At 43.0% G+C, this 18715-nt stretch overlaps 1 protein-coding gene across 30 annotated transcripts in view; it reads left to right on the top strand.

The window, feature by feature from the left end:
• The window catches only part of SCMH1 (Scm polycomb group protein homolog 1), a 189090-nt gene that overhangs the window by 155511 nt on the left and 14864 nt on the right, over positions 1 to 18715 (top strand). For 21 of the 30 annotated variants that reach the window (XM_045476859.1, XM_045476884.1, XM_045476881.1 and 18 more), the window contains 3 exons: positions 11027 to 11227; positions 12608 to 12708; positions 12957 to 13143. In XM_045476859.1, coding sequence (XP_045332815.1) covers positions 11027 to 11227; positions 12608 to 12708; positions 12957 to 13143 — 489 coding nt within the window. Of the gene's footprint in view, positions 1 to 11026; positions 11228 to 12607; positions 12709 to 12956; positions 13155 to 18715 lie in introns of all 30 variants that reach the window. The other 9 variants (XM_045476885.1, XM_045476879.1, XM_045476882.1 and 6 more) reach the window with 2 other exon arrangements.

Here is an 18715-nt window from a genome sequence, read left to right as displayed (position 1 = left end):
TGTCTTGATTACTGTAGCTTTCCAATGAGTCTTGAAGTTAGGTAGTTTCAGTCCTTGTTCTTCTCCTTCAATATCGTATTGACTATTTAGAGGTTTTTTGCCTCTCCATATAAACTTTAGATTCATTTTCTCAGTAGCCACAAAATAACTTGCTGGGATTTTGATTGGGATTGCATTGAATTGTAGATCAAGTTGGAAAAAACTGACATCTTGACAATATTGGGTCTTCCTGTCTGTGAACATGAGATATCTCTTCATTTGTTCAGTTTCCTCTTTCTTATTTTATTTTTTTATTATGATAAGTGTACTCTTTAATTCCCATCACCTATTTCACCCATCCCCCTACCCAACTCGCCTCTGGTAACTATTAGTTTGTTCTCTGTAGTTAAGAGGGTTTTTTATTATTATTATCCATCAGACTTTGTAGTTGTCCTTATGTAAGTTCTACATATTGTGTTAGGTTTATTCCCAGTATTTTATTTTTGGAGGTACTAGTGTGAATGTATTGTGTTTTTAATTTCAGATTTCACTTGTTTCTTGCAATTTGACTTTTGTATATTTACCTTGTATCCTGCAACTTTGCTATAATTGTTTATTAGTTCCAGGATTTTTTTTTTTTTTTGTCAATTCTTTTGCATTCTCTACATAGACATTTGTGTCATCTGTGAAAAAGAGAATTTTATTTCTTCTTTCCCAATCTGTATACCTTTTATTTCCTTTTCTTTTTACATTAGTCAGGACTTCTGGTACAATAATGAAAAGTTGTAGTGAGAGGGAACATGCTTACCCTGTTCCTGATCTTAATGGGAAAGCTTCTGGTTTCTCACCATTAAGTGATGTCAGCTGAAGGTTTTTTTGTAAATATTCTTTATCAAGCTCAGGAAGTTCCCCTCTAGTCCTTATTTGCTGAGAGTTTTTATCATGAATCAGTCTTGGATTTTGTCAGATGTTTTTTCTGCATCTATTAATATGATCATGTAATAGTATTTTTTTTAGGCTGTTTATGTGATGTTATTACATTAATTGATTTTTTAATGTTTTGAACCAGCCTTACACACCTGAAATAAATCTCATTTGGTTGTAGTGTGTGTGTGTGTGTGTGTGTATATATATATATATATATATATATTTTTTTTTTAATGTATTATTGGATTGGATTTGCTAATAATTTGTTGAGGATTTTTACATCTACAGACATTGGTCTGTAATTTTCTTTTCTTGTAATGTTTTTCTCTGGTTTTGGTATTAGGATAATGCCAGTCTCCTAGAATGAATTATGAAGTATTCTCACTGCTTCTGTTTTCTAAAAGAGCTTATAGGTAATTGGTAAAATGTATTTTTTAAATACTTAGTAGAATTCACCAGTGAATCCATCTGAGTCTGGTCCTTTCTATTTTGGAAGAATATTAATTATTGATTCAATTTCTTTAATAGTTATTGGCATATTCAGATGATCTTTTTCTTCTTGTGTGAGTTTTGGCAGACTGTGGATTTCATGGATTGGTCCATTTTATCTAGATTATTAAATTTGTGGGCCTAGAATTATTCATAGTATTGCTATGTTATCCTTTTAATGACTATGGATCCGTAGTGGTGTTCCCTCTTTTATTTCTGATAGTAGTAATTTGTGTCATTTTTTTTAATTTGGCCTGTCTAAAGGGTTTTGATACTATTGATCTCTTCAAAGAACCAGCTTTTGGTTTCATTGATTTTGTTGTTCGATTGACTTCTTGTTTTCAGTGTCATTGATTTCTGCTATTCTTTATTATTACTTTTCTTTTTTTTTTTTTTTAATTTTTTTTTTCAACGTTTATTTATTTTTGGGACAGAGAGAGACAGAGCATGAACGGGGGAGGGGCAGAGAGAGAGGGAGACACAGAATCAGAAACAGGCTCCAGGCTCTGAGCCATCAGCCCAGAGCCCGACGCGGGGCTCGAACTCACGGACTGCGAGATCGTGACCTGGCTGAAGTCGGACGCTTAACCGACTGTGCCACCCAGGCGCCCCCTATTATTACTTTTCTTATGCTCACTTTAGATTTAATATGCTCTTTTTTTCTAGTTTCCTAAAGTAGAAGCTTAGATTTTTTTTAATGCTTATTTATTTTTGAGGGAGAAAGAGACAGAGTGCGAGCAGAGGAAGGGCAGAGAGAGAGGGAGACACAGAATCCGAAGCAGGCTCCAGGCTCTGAGCTGTCAGCACAGAGCCCAAAGCGGGGCTCAGACCCACAAGCTGCAAGATCATGACCTGAGCTGAAGTCGGCCACTCGACTGACTTAGCCACCCAGGTGCCCCAAAGCTTAGATTATTGATTTTAGATCTTTCTTCTTTTCTAATATGTACATTCAATGCTATATATTTCCCTCTATCCACAGCTTTTGCTGTACCCCAGAAATTTTGATAAGTTGCATTTTTATTTTCATTTAGTTCAAAATATTTTTAAATTTATCTGGAGATTTATTCTTTCACCCATGTGTTATTTATATATATATTGTCTAACCTCCAAGTATTGGGGGGATTTTCCACCTACATTTCTATTACGGATTTTTTGTTTATTCCATTGTGGTTTAAGAGCAAACATTGTATGATTTCTATTCTTTTAAATTTATTAAGGTTTATTTTATAGCCCAGTGTGTGGTCTGTCTTCATGAATGTTTCATGTGAGCTTGAGAAGAATGTGTGTTCTGCTGTTGCCGAGTGAAATAACCTACAGACATCAATTATATCCAATTGATTGATGGTGCTATTGTGTTCAACAATGTACTTACTATTTTCTGCCTGCTGGTTCTGTCCATTTCTGAGAGAGAGATGATGAAATCTCCAATTAAAATAGTGGATTCATCTGTTTATCTTTGGAGTTCTATTAATTTTTACCTCGGACTTTTTTTTTTTTTTTGATTTATTTATTTTTAATAGAGACAGAGCACATGTGGGGGAGGGGCAGAGAGAGAAGGAGACACAGAATCCAGAGCAGGCTCCAGGCTCCGAGCTGTCAGCACAGAGCCTGACATGGGGCTCGAACTCACAAACCGCAAGATCATGACCTGAACCGAAGTCGGATGCTTAACTGACTAAGCCACCCAGGTGTCCCTTTACCTCTGACATTTTGATGGTCTGTTGTTAGGTGCATATACCATAAGAATTGATATATCTTCTTAGATAAATGATGATTATATCATTATGTAATGCCCATCTTCATCTGCAATAACTTTCCTTGCTCTGTAGTCTGCTCTGTCTGAAATTAATATAGTTATCTTTCTTTCTTTTAATTGGTGTTAGTATGGTATATCTTTATCTCTTTGCTTTTCATCTATATGCCTCTTTATAGTTAAAGTGAGTGTCTTGTAGACAACATAGAGTTGGGTCTTGTTTTTTGATCCACTTTCAGAATCCCTTTTAACTGATGTATTTAGACCATTGATATTTAAAGCGATTATTGACATAGTTTGATAAGTACCATATTTGTTGAGTTTCCTATTTGTTGCCTTTGTTCTTTGTGCCTATTTTTGTCTTCCACTTTTTCTCTGCCTTTGGTGGTTTTAAATGAGCATTTTATATGTTTCCATTTTTTTCTCCTTTTTTAGAATATGTTATACTTTTTTAGGGTTTGTTTTTTTTAAGTTTGTTAATTTGAGACAAAGTGTGAGTTGGCGGGGCAAGGGGCTGGGGGGAGGTGGGCAGGGAGAAAGGGAGACATAAAATCCCAAGCAGGCTCCCCACTGTCAGCACAGAGCCCGAGGCAGGGTCAAACTCATGAAACCGTGAGATCGTGACCTGAGCTGAAACCAAGAGTTGTATGCTTAACCAACTGAACCACCCAGGTGCCCCTCTTTTTTAGTGATTTCCCTAGAATTTACAATATGCATTTATAATTAATCCAAGTCTACTTTCAAATAGCACTATACCACTTCACAGATATAATAACAAGAAATCCTAATTCCTCTTTTCCATCCCTTGTATGATTGCTGTCATTCATTTCACTTACACATAAGTGTTAGTAAGTATATACATAACACGTACAAATATATTGTTGTTATTTCTATTTTGAACAAACTGTTATCTGTTAGATCAGTTAAGAATAAGAAAAATAAGTTTCTATTTTGCCTTCATGTATGTCTCCTACAGTGCTCTTTATGTAGAGTTGAGTTTCTGATTGATATTATTTTCCTTCTCTTCGAGGAACTTCTTGAACCTTTTTTGCAAGATAATCTACTAGTAATAAAGCAACAAACTCCCTCTTTTTTTTTTTTTTTTTTTTTTGTCTGAGAAAGTCTTTATTTCTCCATCACTTTTGAAGGATAATTTTTCAAGGTACAGAATTCTAGGTTCGTGGATGTTTTCCCTCAACACTTTATTTCACTCCAGTGTTTTCTTGCTCACGTGGTTTCTAAGGATGTAAGTTTTGCTGTTGCTCCTCTATAGGTGAGGGGGGTTTTCAAGATTTTTTTCTTCATTTTTTGATTTTCTGCATTTTTATATAATATGCTTAGTTGTAGCATTGTTTTTGGTATTTCTCATGCTTGATGTTCTCTGATCTTCCTAGATCTATGGTTTGGTGTGTGATATTAATTTGCAGAAATTCTTCTGTCCTTATCCCTTCAAAAATTTCTTTTGTTCCTTTCTTTATTCTCCTTCTGATATTCCTGTTATGTGTATACTGCACCTTTTATAGTTATCCCACAGTTCCTGGATAGTCCCTTGGGAGTTTTTGTTTTGTTTAGTTTTTTCAGTTTTGTTTTTTTTTTTTTTTTCTCCTTGCTTTTCAGTTTGGGAAATTTCTATTGAGATATCATCAAACCCAGTGATTCTTTTCTTGGCTATGCCCACTGATAAGTCTACTAATGAGTCCATCAAAGGCAGTCATTTCTGTTGCAGTAAATATTGCAACAGATCTCTAGCATTTCTTTTTGATTCTTTCTTAGAATTTCCATCTCTTCATTTACATTGCATATCTGTTTTGCATGCTGTCTACTTTATTCATTAGAGCCCTTAGAAAAAATCATAGTTTTAAATTCCCAATCTAATAATTCCAACATCCCTGCCTTGTCTGAGTCTGCTTTTTACGCTTTCTAGTCTAAGGCTAGTTTCTTATGTGTATGCTTTAGTCTTATGCTCTGTCTCTTAAAACTGCAGTTTTTTGGGGCGCCTAGGTGGCGCAGTCGGTTAAGCGTCCGACTTCAGCCAGGTCACGATCTCGCGGTCTGTGAGTTCGAGCCCCGCCTCGGGGTCTGGGCTGATGGCTCAGAGCCTGGAGCCTGTTTCCAATTCTGTGTCTCCCTCTCTCTCTGCCCCTCCCCCATTCATGCTCTGTCTCTCTCTGTCCCAAAAATAAATAAACGTTGGAAACATTTAAAAAAAAAAAAACTGCAGTTTTTGCCTTTTAGTATACCTTGTAATTTTTCTCTTGATAACCAGACATGATGTACTAGGTAAAAGCAGTTGTTGTAAATAGGCCTTTACTAATGTGATGGTAAGGTTCTGGGAAAGGAAGAAGTGTTCTCTAGTCCTATGATTAGGTCTCAGTCTTTGCAGGGGGAGGGGGGGCGCGGGGAAGGGCTGTGCCCCTAAAGTATGAACTTCACCAGTATTTCTTATCCTCCTTGCCCTTAGGTGGGACAGGATGGCTGGAGGAGGCTAGAATTGGGCATTTCCCTTTCTCCCAGGTAGGTTAGGCTCTATCAAATCCCAGCAGGTTAAGCTCTGGTAAAATAGTTTTACCTGAGGGCAGGCCTTGTTAAGGCCAGTCTACTCTTCTGTAGACTCTTGCATGTTTTTAAAATGGTTCCTTTTCTGCACTCACTGATGGAAGCATGAGGGGATTTTTCTCTAAGACTGTGAGAATGTGCTTGAGCTCCTAAAGGTAAAACTCACAAAAGTGTGGGACACCTCCCCCTCAATGACTGGGTTTCTCTAGAGTTTTTAACTCTCAGACTTGTCCACACTAAACTTCCAGCAATTCATCAGTTACGTTTAGATTTTCCTGCCTTGGCATTGGTTACTGTGGAAAGTGTCTGCTCATGGGTTTCTGCTTGGTAAAATGTGGTTTTCTGTATTCTCCCATTTGTCTCCAAACTTGGGTGGCATCAGTTTGCCCTGTGACCTCACTTCTTTGAAGGATCTAAAAAGGATTGTTAATTTTTCATTTTGTTCAGCTTTTCACTTGTTGTTAGGATAGAATAGCCACTTCCAAGCTTTTAACATACTGAACCCGTCTCCAATTTTTTTACAGCCTCTGATTTCATGGATGCAGTAGAAAACCAAAACATGACAATTATAAATTTTAATATTTTAATATTTAATATAAAATTTATATATTTTAAAAACAGGGCAAAGGCATAAACTATGAAAGAAAGGCACATAACCTTTTATATACCAGAAAAAGGTAATATCTTATTAAAATTAAGACAACTCATCTCTCTTCTACATGGCATCATTTGGAGTAGCTCATTTGGGACTGGAGGATCCAGTTCCAAGATGGTTCATTCACATGACTAGCAAAATTGGTGCCGGCTATTGGTTCTTCTCTACACGGACCTCTCCAGAGGGTAGTTTGGGCTTCCTCATACCATGGTAGGTGAGTTCCAAGAGCAATTGTCCCAAGAGACAAGAAGTAGAGACTTCCATTTTCTTAAGACTCAAGCCCCCTAATTAGCATAGCATCATTTCTACCATATTTTACTGATTAAGCAGTCATAGAGCTCAGATTCAAGAGAAGGAGAATAGACCCCACTCTTCTACAGGAAGAGGGTCAAAGAATTATGGACCATATTTTAAAGTCACCTCAGTCTACTCTCTGGACATAATTCATTTACATTTTTCCTGCCTGGGAAATTTATTCTTCCCCTTGCAAGAGTCTCCATTAAAAGTCTCTTACCTTTACAAATCAGGCTCTGGATCTGGGATCTCATCATCTAAATCAGATGCAGGTGCAGATGAGACCTCCCAGGTGCAGATTGTCAGGCACAGCTCCTTGAGTGTCATTCCTCTCAATCTGAAGACCTGTGAACTAAAGAAGAATGCTGTCTGCTCCCCATGTAGCCCACCTACAGTGGTGGGACAGGCATTGGGTAACTTACAGATACACCCATCCAACCGGGAGTAGTCCCTGGCCTGTAGAAATTCTGAAATCCAGCCGGGTGCATGTTGCCAGCTCCTTAATGAGACCCAATATTACTTTCTTGGGACTGTTTTCCATGGCTCTCAGCTTTGTCCTCTGAATCATCCTTCCTTTTCCACAGAAAACTGAGATTGCTTTCTTGGTCTTCATCCCATCTGTGAAAGGTTTGGGTCTAAAGGCCGCTTCTGTTCATTCTGTACCATTTCTGTCCCTTTTAGTCTGAGCTGCCAATGCTTCCACCACAACGAGTCTCTTAGAAACTTGAGGGGTTTGGGGCGCCTGGGTGGCGCAGTCGGTTAGGCGTCCAACTTCAGCCAGGTCACGATCTCGCGGTCCTTGAGTTCGAGCCCCGCGTCGGGCTCTGGGCTGATGGCTCGGGGCCTGGAGCCTGTTTCCGATTCTGTGTCTCCCTCTCTCTCTGCCCCTCCCCCGTTCATGCTCTGTCTCTCTCTGTCCCAAAAATAAATAAACGTTGAAAAAAAAAATTAAAAAAAAACAAAGAAACTTGAGGGGTTTACTAGGAATATTATTGGGATTTTCTTCATTAGACAAAGGCACAACCAAAATGTCTTGAAGATAAGCTCTTCTCTACTTTGGGCTTCCTCTGTGGCTGCTGTGAGACAATGCTCTTGAGAGTCTTAGGAACTCCTACCGTTTAAGGGAAAAAATCTGCAAGACTGACCCCTAAGATTCTTAGAGGGCCCTTTGGTCAGAAAGAGTCTACGAAGCATAGTCTTAATCATTCTGGCACCTTAATAAAATATTTTATTGCCCCATCTGGATTTGACCCTTTCATAACTTAGAATTATTTGCCTTCTGGAAGGACTAGAAATGAGAAGCAATTTTATTTGTGGGCTTTTTAAATTTTTATATATTTTTTAAGCTCATCTTTCTCATTTTTCTCATTCTGCATTTTTATCATAGGCAATGAGAAGCCACCTTGCACTTTCATTACTTTGTCTAGAAGTCTCTTTAGCTATTTCACGAAGTTCACCAGGTACATTTATTTCCTAGTCCCCTGTTACTGCAGATGACAGTGTCATCAAACTCTAAATCACTACCTACCCACGTGGCCCCTGTCCTCCATCTTCCAATAAGATTTTCCTCTCTTGCCTTAGGCTTTCACTGACAGCCTTCTCAAGATCTTATAGGCTTCCATTCTCGAAGCATTGCCAGCTCAGACTAATGAGGACAGAGATGGTACAAAATGAAAAGAACTGCTTGACCCCCCCTCCCCCCGCCGCCTTTTACAGGCTTCTGTTCAAGCCCCTTTCTGCTTTCGCTCACACCCTTTTTGTGGCCCTTCATGCTTCTTTCTGCTTTCCAGTCTCAAAGCCAATGCCATGTGTGTTAGGTTTTTGTTACTGCGGTACCCTATTTCTGGCACCACTGTCTCTTCCAGTAATCTTTTGCTACATAGCAAACCACCACAAAACTTCATGGCTTAAAACAACAATGTGGGCAGGGCTAGGTGGCAGCAGCTTGTACCCGTTCCATGTGGTGTCCGCTGAGGTGACTTGACTAGGGTTGGAGGACCCACTTCTATACGTGGCTGACAAGTTGGCTGTTGGTTTCTCTCCACACAGACCTTGCCACAGGGTAGCTTTGGCTCCTCACGTGTGGTAGTTGGGTTCTAAGAGTGAATGTCCCAAGAAAGAGGAAATGGAAACTGTCAGCTTCTTAAGTAAGCAAGCCCTGGGCCCAGAAACTGGCACAGGGTCATTTCTACATAGTCTGTTGGTCAAGTATCACACAGATCGATGGAAGGGAGGTCAGAGGTGTGGGAGTCATGTTTTTAAACTGCCACAGTCTTCTCAAGGTTTTGTAGTTTGCCTTTTATCTTTCACCCTTTAATCCATGTTAGAATTTCTTTTTGTAATCATCACAGGACTGGTTATATTTTTTTTTTCCTTTTGTGTAAACACACAAATCAAATAAAATTTATGTGCAGTGAAACATACATATCTTAAAGTACAATTAAATGAGTTTTAATCTTTGTAAGCACCACGTAACCAGAACTCCAGTCGAGATGAAAGTCATTTCTGCCACCCCTGGAAGTTACGTCATGCCTCCTTGTAAGTCAGCCTTCTCTCCCACCTTCATCCTGATTTCTCTCACTGTAGATTTGATTTTTCTGTTTTGAACTTAATACAGAAATAGAATTATACTATATGTACATTTTATATTTGGTTTCTTTCACTAAAAGTAATGTTTTTGAGAAGCACCCTATCAATAGTTCATTCTTTTTTACTGCCGAATGCTCTCCCAATAAATGAATATACCACAATTTGTATATGCATTCTCTCATTGTGGACGTTTGGGTTGGTTCTAGTTTTAGGCTGTTATGACTAAGCTGCTATGAACATTCTTCTGAGTGTCTTTTCATAGATATATGTCTTCATTTATTTTAATTACTCTTCTTATCTCTTTGAGTTTTTGAATTTTTACTTTCGTGTTCAATGAAAGAGTCATATCATGACATGGAAGTCCTAAGTATTTAACAGACTTCACCCAATCCTTCTTTCATTAGATCTGCCTTCACACCCACCTCCAGGGGCCCCTTCCCATTCTTGGGCCTTTTGTGAATTTTAAGATGAAACAGCTTGGTTCTCATCATTGCCCATTCTTGGTTAAGGATTTGGCTTTTTTGGGGTCTGCTCAGTCAGTTGCTGCTTTGCTTATCTGCTTTCCAGCTTCCAAAATTTTAAGCTGTCTCCTCTATTGTCTGACTCATGTTAGAGGGTTTTAGCAGAGAACAGAGTTGAATGTGTATTTCAATGCATCTGGTTTATTCTTTACCTTTTCCCCTTCTTTCTTTCCTACCTGTCACCTTCCACATCCTGCCACTCTTACTATTTCCATTTCCGTCTCTCCATCTCCCTTTCCCTTTGAATTAGGTGAGGAATCCTCAGAGAGCATGCGACTCAACCCCCTTGTTTTATATCTGCTAAACTTGAAGCCCCACGGACGAGCATGGCAGTCCATCCATGGCCACCACAGCTACTGCTCTTCTCTATTTTGCCTTTAATGGCAAAAAAGACCTTTTGCTCACCTGTTCTTTCTGCCATTAGCGATCCATGACAGTGTGAGAAAGCAGAGTACCCTCTTCAAGTGGGTCCTAGAAGGCATACCAGAAGAATGTCATAGCTGACCAGGCTGCCATGGGTTCTCTCTGGAGATCAAGGAAGCACCTCAGTTTCGGACTGCTTCTTACTCATGTGCCTTCCCTGTTCCCTGCCCAGCACAGTGCCAGGTAGAGAGTTGCAGCAGGAGAGTGCCCAGCTGCCATGACCTGATAAACTACTGAAACAGACACCTCTCTAGATGGGACCCTCGGGTCCTTTCCATTGTTTTCTTTGGTCCCATATTTCTCTGTTTTACTACTTTCTTTGGATCTGAGTGTTAATGCAAAAGATAGCAAAGGGACTCTACCACCCAAAACAGAAATCAAGGCAGGTCACAGTGGTGTGGCCATTCTAAGTGCAAGCCCAAACACACACTAGCACACTCTGGCTAATATTGCCATGGCCCCTACCATCCCTTACACATATAAGACCTACAGGAATGTGTGAGGCAACCAAGTACTGAACATGAAAGTACATACATCTGGGGAGTTGTTTAGATTCTCTTTTCAGTGCACAGAAGACCAAGTATAAGTTCTGTGCCTTGGCTTTTGGTCTGGGCTGTTCTTCCAGCAGGCTCTGTTCCCAGAGCCTTTGGTCATGCAATCTGGGCTGGTTGCAGCTGGATACAGCCACCCTCTGCCCCCTCCCAATGTTTCACCGGCCTAGCAGCTGAGAATCCTGCTAGGGACAACAGCCCAGAGGGTGAGACACAGAAGAGAGCACCGTTCTGTCACTTCTCTACCCTGGACGCTCTTTAAGCTGTTTTGACTCTTTGTCTCCCACAGTTTGTATTTACTTGAACAAGAATGGCAGCACAGGCCCCCACTTAGATAAGAAGAAGGTCCAGCTGCTTCCTGACCATTTTGGGCCAGCCCGCGCCTCCGTGGTGTTGCAGCAGGCTGTCCAGGCTTGCATCGACTGTGCTTATCATCAGAAAACCGTCTTCAGCTTCCTCAAACAGGGCCATGGTGGTGAAGTGATCTCAGGTAAGCACACTTGGGCTGGTGTGGCCTCCTCACCAGAGGGGCAGGCCTTCTCAACTGGCTCATTTCTGGCAAAGCATCCTGGTTCCTACGACAGTCATGCCTGTAGGCTCTGGAGAAATGTGAAGGGATTCTGTTCCTTTTCAACAACCAGAACCCCTCTGAGCCTTATGCACCCCTCTGCCAAGTAGAATACCATGCAGACTCTGCTTAACCAAGCTTCTAAGTAGACTCCTGTCCTGTCTACCTGCTTAGCCTCTGCATACAGAAAATGTATGTGTGTTGCTTTAAAGGCATTCCAGAAGAAAGAATCCAGAGGGACTGCATTGTGGCAACAGGAGTTTCTCCAGATCACCATAGCCTCCCACCTGGCCTCAGGGGACCAGAGAACTCTTAGGTTCTTCCGGCTCCTTAGCTGCCCAGTCCTAAGCCAGCCCTGTTACCAGGAAGTTGAATCCCAGAGCAGAGTGGGGAAAAACCATTCCCTCTCTCTTTCCTGCTATGAGAGTTTGATTCAACTATGCTGTTTTTTGTTTTCACTGAGAATATTCACTTTTTCTGCTGTGCCCTGGTTCTGTTTCCGTGTTCCCAAGTCCAAAACCCCATTCTATACCCACCAAGTCTGTGAAGACTTGACCTGGAGCCTTTCAGTCTTAACTGCATGATCCTGCATAGTCTCCCGCCCCTTCCCTCTAACAAGCTGCAGTATCCAGTCTCAGGGAACCCAGCTGACTTGGCAGACCCTCATGGATACCTATATTCTTTTAGAAGACCCCATAAATAACTGTATTTTGTTAGCAAACATTTTTTGAGCCTTTATCTGATGTCAGAGGTTATTGCCAGGCACTGGCCGGGGAGGAAGAGAAAAGATGACAGGAGAGAAGTATTCTCATGTGCGAGAAATGTGTAAAGGGTGACGTGGGAGCCCTGGCGAGGGAGTAATTGGCTGTGTGGAGGGTGAGGGCACGCACGGAAGACATTGTTCTAGAAGTCGGAGGACTGCTGGGGACTCCAGCTTTCCTTTCCTTGGGAGGCCGAGGCTTCCGGGCAGTAGTGTGCGGGGATGAGGCCTTCTTTGCGCCTCTGTGGGGTTGCTGTCACCCACACCTTTCCTAGGGTTCTTCTGTCCCAAATTTGATTCCCGGGACCGGCCTATCTCCCCATTTCCTTGCTGCCCTCAGAGACAAATTCAAAGGCCTGCTTTTTAAGGATTATACAGATATTTTTTGAATAGAGATAGATAGGGAGGAAAATAAAACCAAGCATGGAATATTTCCAAATGCTGCTGAAACTCTAGTGCCCTAACACAGATCACATTGTGCACCCAAACTATTGCCGGTAATAGCTGTATTCTCCTCATCTGCCCAGTTTCTCTGTTCTTAGGCAGTTCTTATGGAAATAGAACCCAAAATGAGCAGATCTCCCGGAGGAGGCCCAGCCAACTGATGGAGCAGATAGAGTTGTGTTCACAGTTGTTTTCACAAGTTGAGTAAAATCACCTCAGAGCCCCAGGTGCAACAGGCCTGGCCTAGCCACTCCCATTACTGCAAGCCCTTTGGAGGTGGAGGCAAAAATCAAACCCTTGAGGGAGGGAGGGGAGGGGAGGAAACCTGGGCACCAACTGCTTTGTGTAACCAGGTGAGCCTGAGGCAAGCAGTGGGCTGGGCTCCTCCGCCCAGCCTGCCCTGCACTGCCGGGCTGACACGCTCGCCCCGTTTCCTTCATTCCACAGCCGTGTTTGACCGCGAACAGCACACCCTCAACCTCCCGGCAGTCAACAGCATCACCTACGTCCTCCGCTTCCTGGAGAAGCTCTGCCACAACCTTCGCAGTGACAATCTGTTTGGCAGCCAACCCTTTACACAGACTCACTTGCCTCTCACCACCACCGAGTACAGCCACAGCCACAGCCACGACAGGTACCTACCAGGTAGGAGCTGGGATGGGGCCTGGGCTGAGAAAGGGGCACAGGGCTCACAGCAGCGCCAGTGGGGGCCCGGGGCTGGCCCTCACACCCTCCAGCCCGGCACCTACTCTCTGGACTCCTGGATTTCTGCGCCTTACCTTTGCCGCAGGCGCAGCCAGGGACTCCTTGGTCTCCTCCCATCTCTGCTCTCTCCAGGATTTTGTTTCCTATCTCTAGGGTTAACCTTCTGTCTTCTGGATTTTTATCCCTAGAAAACGGTGGTTCAGAGCTCCCCTCCTGAGCCCCCACGGCGTGTGGCACGTGGAGCCACCATGAGGTCACAGCACGCCTCCCAGTGTGAAGCTGGCGGCAGAGGCCTAAGGTGGCTCTCCCTTGCCAACAGGAAGGTTTAGTCTCAGGCTACAGAGTGAGAAGTGTGCTCCCCCGTGATTGGCCGTCCACTCTTTCCTTTGGCACGTGGCCCGAACTCCTCCAGCACTGCCAGTCTAGCAAGTCAATTCAAGTTCCTGCCATTTCCAACGAGGCTGGAAAATAGCTTTCTTAGTTAGCATAGCAGACCCGCAGCAGGAAAGCGGATGCCACGTGGCCGGATCAATGACTAAGCACTTCCAAGAGAGGTTAAAGAGTAAGTGGAACTCAGCATCTGGAGCCCCGGGACACAGAACGACAGGGAGCGGAGGAAAACTCGATCCCAGTAGCGAGGTAGGTCGTGGTCAAGAGAGGAAGCAGAGGCCCTTTAGAAGAGTCTCATGGACTCCTCCTGGCCGGAGGAGCAGAGAGGTGGTGCTGTGAGTGCTGGGGCTGTGCTGTCCTTTGGCGAGGGAGCCCAAGTCTGAAAGGTGCCCATTTCTGACCTACACAAGTCTTGTCACCACACTGTCTCCCCTGGCATCTCTTTATCGTTGTCTTAACAGAGTCCACTTCCAGAGAACGCGCTCGGCAACATGACTACTCACCCAGCCCCCCCACCCTCACCTCTGTCTGTACCTCTGCACCCCAGTGAGCACTGCCTGTGTGACTTGTGTGCAGGGCAAAAAGACAACCTGAATTTCAAATACTCCTTGTGAGGGCCAGACCATCTGGTCCCTGCAGGCATGTCTGTGCCCCCCTCACTGATCTGTTGCTTGGGAGGGATCTTCTCTAAACCTTGTCTCCTGCTTTCTTTTATCATCAGAATCCGAGAACAAAAAGAAGTGTCCTTAGTATGTTGCACTGGGGGTCCGGGCTGGGTATGGCAGACATGGGACAGACAAAGGCAGGTTGTCAAATACCCCAGCTGTTGGCCTTCAGGAACTCTGAGCAGCACTTAAATGATGAAAGCAAAGCCTACCTGAGATTCTGGAAGAATGCATACACGAGAGGGGGTAGTGAACATTGAGGGTAGCTGCTCGTCTAAAGAGAGATTTCTCCACGAACCAGGAGCCCAGAATTCTTAAAGGGAATAATCATCACTGAGGACTAAGAGAAAACTTACTGGTAGCAGCATGCAGGGACTGGCAGGGATGTACGTCATGGGCCCGCAGTCATGGAGGGGGTTTGGAATTGAGGCCTGATGTGCCCTGGGAATTCTGTTCCAGTTTGCATCTCTCTGATTCAGCTACCAGACAAGAGGAAGCAAGCTTTAGCCACTCTTCCTTCTTGCCTCACCAACTAAGAAAGAGACAAAGACCAGGGTTATCACATACCGTCCCCACTCCTTCCCTCATTTTCAGACAGATTCAGCCAGCTCTCTGCACCTTCTGGTGCTCACTGTCTAGCTTTTGTTTCCCATCCTGGGTGCTCAGCAACTTGGCTGCTTTTTCCCCAGTTTGTTTGCTTCTCTGAAGTGTTCTAACTGTGCCCAGACAAGCCAGAGCTTTGCCTAGATTTCTCACTCCTCTGTGCTCCTTTGCTTATCTTGCCTGCCTGCCTTCCCGCCTGCCTGCTAGCCTGCCTTGCTGACCCTTTGCTCCACCTCTGATCATATATCATTTCCTGCACTTCCCTGGTGACTTACCCAAACCTCTGCCAAATAGCTGGATATGCACAGGGCTTGGTCTGCCCTTTGGATCTGGGGCTTATCACTCCCACCCTCCTGCGTGGCTATGCGCTTCTATTTCAGCATCCAAAGCTACCACTCCTCTTGTCTAGGTACTTCCTGAGGTGCCTTCTCCCTTCCCTACAGCCTGCCTCCACACCTCCCTGGCCCTTAGGGTCGTGGCCTAACTGACCGCACAATTCCAGTATAGCAGATCCCATTAGGGTTCCTTACCTGAGTTGAGACTTAACTTTTTTTGAAAAACTCCAAACCTACAGAAGAGTGTGCAAATAGGATAGTGAGCAACCATGTACTCTTCATCTAGATTTCCCACTTAACTTTGTAATATTTACTATACCTGTTTCTCTTAGGCATACGCACATTTGTTTGTGTCTGTGGACTTTTGTTTACTGAACCATCTGGGAGTTAACTGCAGCTGAGAGACGTGATCCTTAATAAACTTTCCTATGTATCTCCTAAGAGTAGGAGTATTATCACACTCAAGAAATTTAACATGAGTAAAATCTACTAGCTGATATAGATAGATAGACCCATCAGTCGATCGATGGATCGATGGATGTTCTGTCTCTTTAGTTTTCTTTTATCTACAGCAGTTTTCCACACTTTTGTCTCTGCCTTTCCTGACATGACATTGACATTTTGGAGACTCCAGACCAGTTGTCAGACGCTCTGTGCCAGATGCTATACTAGCCTCTGGGGAGCCAGAGATGGAACAGACCGCATCCCTGCTCTGGGAGCATGCCAGCTGAGAGAGGACAGACATGCACGCGGTGTGAGCCTGGAACGGGCCCTGTGGCCAGCCAGCAGTGATGAAAGACGAGGACAGGAAGGGTTCCTGGCGGAGGGTGGAGGGGGACAGTGTCAGATTAGGGTCACTTCTTCAAAACTCCACACGTGGCCATGTCAGGTGAGAGGCCTGTGAAGGTCATGTGAGAGGGAGTTCTTTCCGGCCCTCAGCCCTGACAGCATTAACAGGAGACAATTAATGTAGCTGGTTCCAGGGACTATTATCTTAGCCGTAATTGAAACCACCCAGCATTAACCTCTAGGTCTGCAGTTTGGGGATTGCCCAGATTCCTCTCTGCTCAAGGAGGTTCATTTGTCCCAAGGTGGTAAGTTCCTTGTGCCTGTTTTTCTAGCTGCCATCCAGGGTCATCTGAGCTTATAAAGTGGTTCTCTTGCCAGAATCCTAAAATGTATAGGATTCAATAAAGCCAAATAAGAAGTGTGAAATCTGTTAGGATGCATCCCTCTGTGGGGATGAAACCCTTCGTCCCCATGTGGGGTTTCCTCATAGAACTGTCAGAGTTCCAAGATGATGCAGATGCTCATAATTAATTGAACCTGTGTCGAGTCTGTTATTCAGTCGGCCAACCCAGAAGTTACTGGTTGCACAACACCAAGGTCTGGTTTAGGCATATGGGCAGGGGGCATTTCCATAGTAAACTAGGGGCCCAGGTCCTCACACTGACAGAGTTTACAACCTGGTAAAGAGGAACAAATACGCAAACAGTTCATTCGTGATGATGCGTACTTTCAGAGGACACGTTCAGATTTCAGAAGTTCAAACCAGGTGTCAGGAGAGGCTTTCCAGAAGAAATTATATCTAAGCTTGGACCTGAAGGAGCAGGATAATCAGGTGGAGATGCCGCAGACCCAAGGAGATGGAGGAGGGGAGTGATGAAGAATGTTCCTGTTGACTGAATAGCATTTGAGACTGTGAGGGACAAAGAGGAGCGTGACCCGTGTCAGAGGAACCGGATGTGTGGTACAGCTGACATACACAGTGGAAGAGAGGCATGTGAGAGACGAGGCTGGAGCGGAGGCAGCAGCCTGGTCAGGAAAGCTCTAACTGACTGTATTGCCAGCTTTTTATCATTGAGCAGTGAGGACCCAGAGAAGGGACACAGTCACAGCGCTTCAGAGAGGTCACTCAGGATCCTGTGTGGGAGGATGGATTGGTACAGAGCGAGACAGTAGGCAGGGAGGCTGTCTGGAGGTTTGTGTGGGACTCTATGAGTCCTCTTAGATTTGGGGATAATCCTTTCCTTCGATACCCAAATCTAAATAACATCGAATGAACCCCCACCCCACATCATTCAGACTAGGGTTCCTGCTCTGACTCAGACTCCTGCAGACTCCTGCTCCTTCTTTCCCAGACCACTCTTATAGCTGACTGTCCCTCCCTTAGGTGCTTTGCCCCAAACATTTGGTCCAGTTCTTCATCCTTCATTTCCCTAAGGAAAATGAATACAAAAATGAATACAATTGTAATAAACTTGTACTGGAGTTTAGGGGGGTGGGGGAGAATTGCCACAAAGAACAGGAAGCATTTTAACATTTCTGTTTTATCTTAGTGTTATCTGCTGTTACAGGATGTATCCTATTGGCCTCATTCACCTTTGGCCTCAGCCTGCTGCCATTTCTGGGACCCACTCTAGGTTTGGGGGATTTTCTTCTCTGTTCTCTATTCCTTCCATCCCATACCTCCTCCTTTTCCAGCTATCAGCAGGCAACTCCAGCTTAATATATCATGCAGAATAATTTTGTTTCCTCTTATCTCCAATTTCCCAGACTTTGTCTTTCAAAACCAAAACTATATAAATGTAACAATGTAATTATATAAATGAAAGAACCACATAGCCCACCCAGATCTTTACTTTCAACTCAAAGAACAAAGACAAAAGCTGTTGGTAGAGAGATTTGTTCCATCTATCCCTTGTTCTCTTTTTTCTGCCTTCATGTGGATTAATCCAGTTTTTTTATGATTTCTATTTCCTTATTGGCTGATTAGCTATAACTAATTTAATTCTTTGTTTTAGTTTAGTGATTGCTTTAGTTTATATTATACATTTTTTACATATCACAGTCTACCTTAGAGCCATAGTCTTATCCCTTCACATATCGCATAAGAACCTTACAGCTGGTACACTCTCCCCGTCTTCTGGCCTTTGTGCTATTGTTACCATACGTTTTACTTTTACATATATTGTAAATCCCACTATACGTTATTATTTTACTTTAAATAGGTAATCCTCTTTTAAATTTTTTCAATATAAAAAATATATTCTTTTAACATAAAAGAAAAAATTATTTTATATTTACCCTTTCATAGTTACCCTTTCTGGTATTCTGGTACTTTCCATTTTTTTAGTGTAGAGCCAGAGTTTCGTATCTTCTCCCTGCTGAAGGACTTTCCTTAACATTTCTCAGAGTTACAGTCTACTGGACACAAATTCTTTCAGTTTTGTATCTTTGAAAAAGTCTTTTGTTTTTGGGGTTTTTTTTTTTTTTTTGTCTTTGTTTCTGAAAGATACTTTTAAAATTGACTCTTTTTTGTTCAGCACTTTTTAAAAGATGTCACTCCATTGTTTTCTGGTTTGCATTGTCTCTGATGAGAAGTCTGCTGTCATTCTTCTTTTTGGTCTCATGCTGTTCCCACCCCCCTCCACACCCCCTCAGGGTGCTTTTAAGGTTTTCTGTTTATTATTGGTTTTTAGCCATTTGACTATGCTGTGCTTTGGTG

Source organism: Leopardus geoffroyi, chromosome C1 (genome assembly GCF_018350155.1).
Source record: "Leopardus geoffroyi isolate Oge1 chromosome C1, O.geoffroyi_Oge1_pat1.0, whole genome shotgun sequence".
Taxonomy (NCBI): Eukaryota; Metazoa; Chordata; class Mammalia; order Carnivora; family Felidae; genus Leopardus; species Leopardus geoffroyi.
Note: the sequence above shows the minus strand (reverse complement) of the source record. Positions and strands in the feature narration are given on the sequence as shown.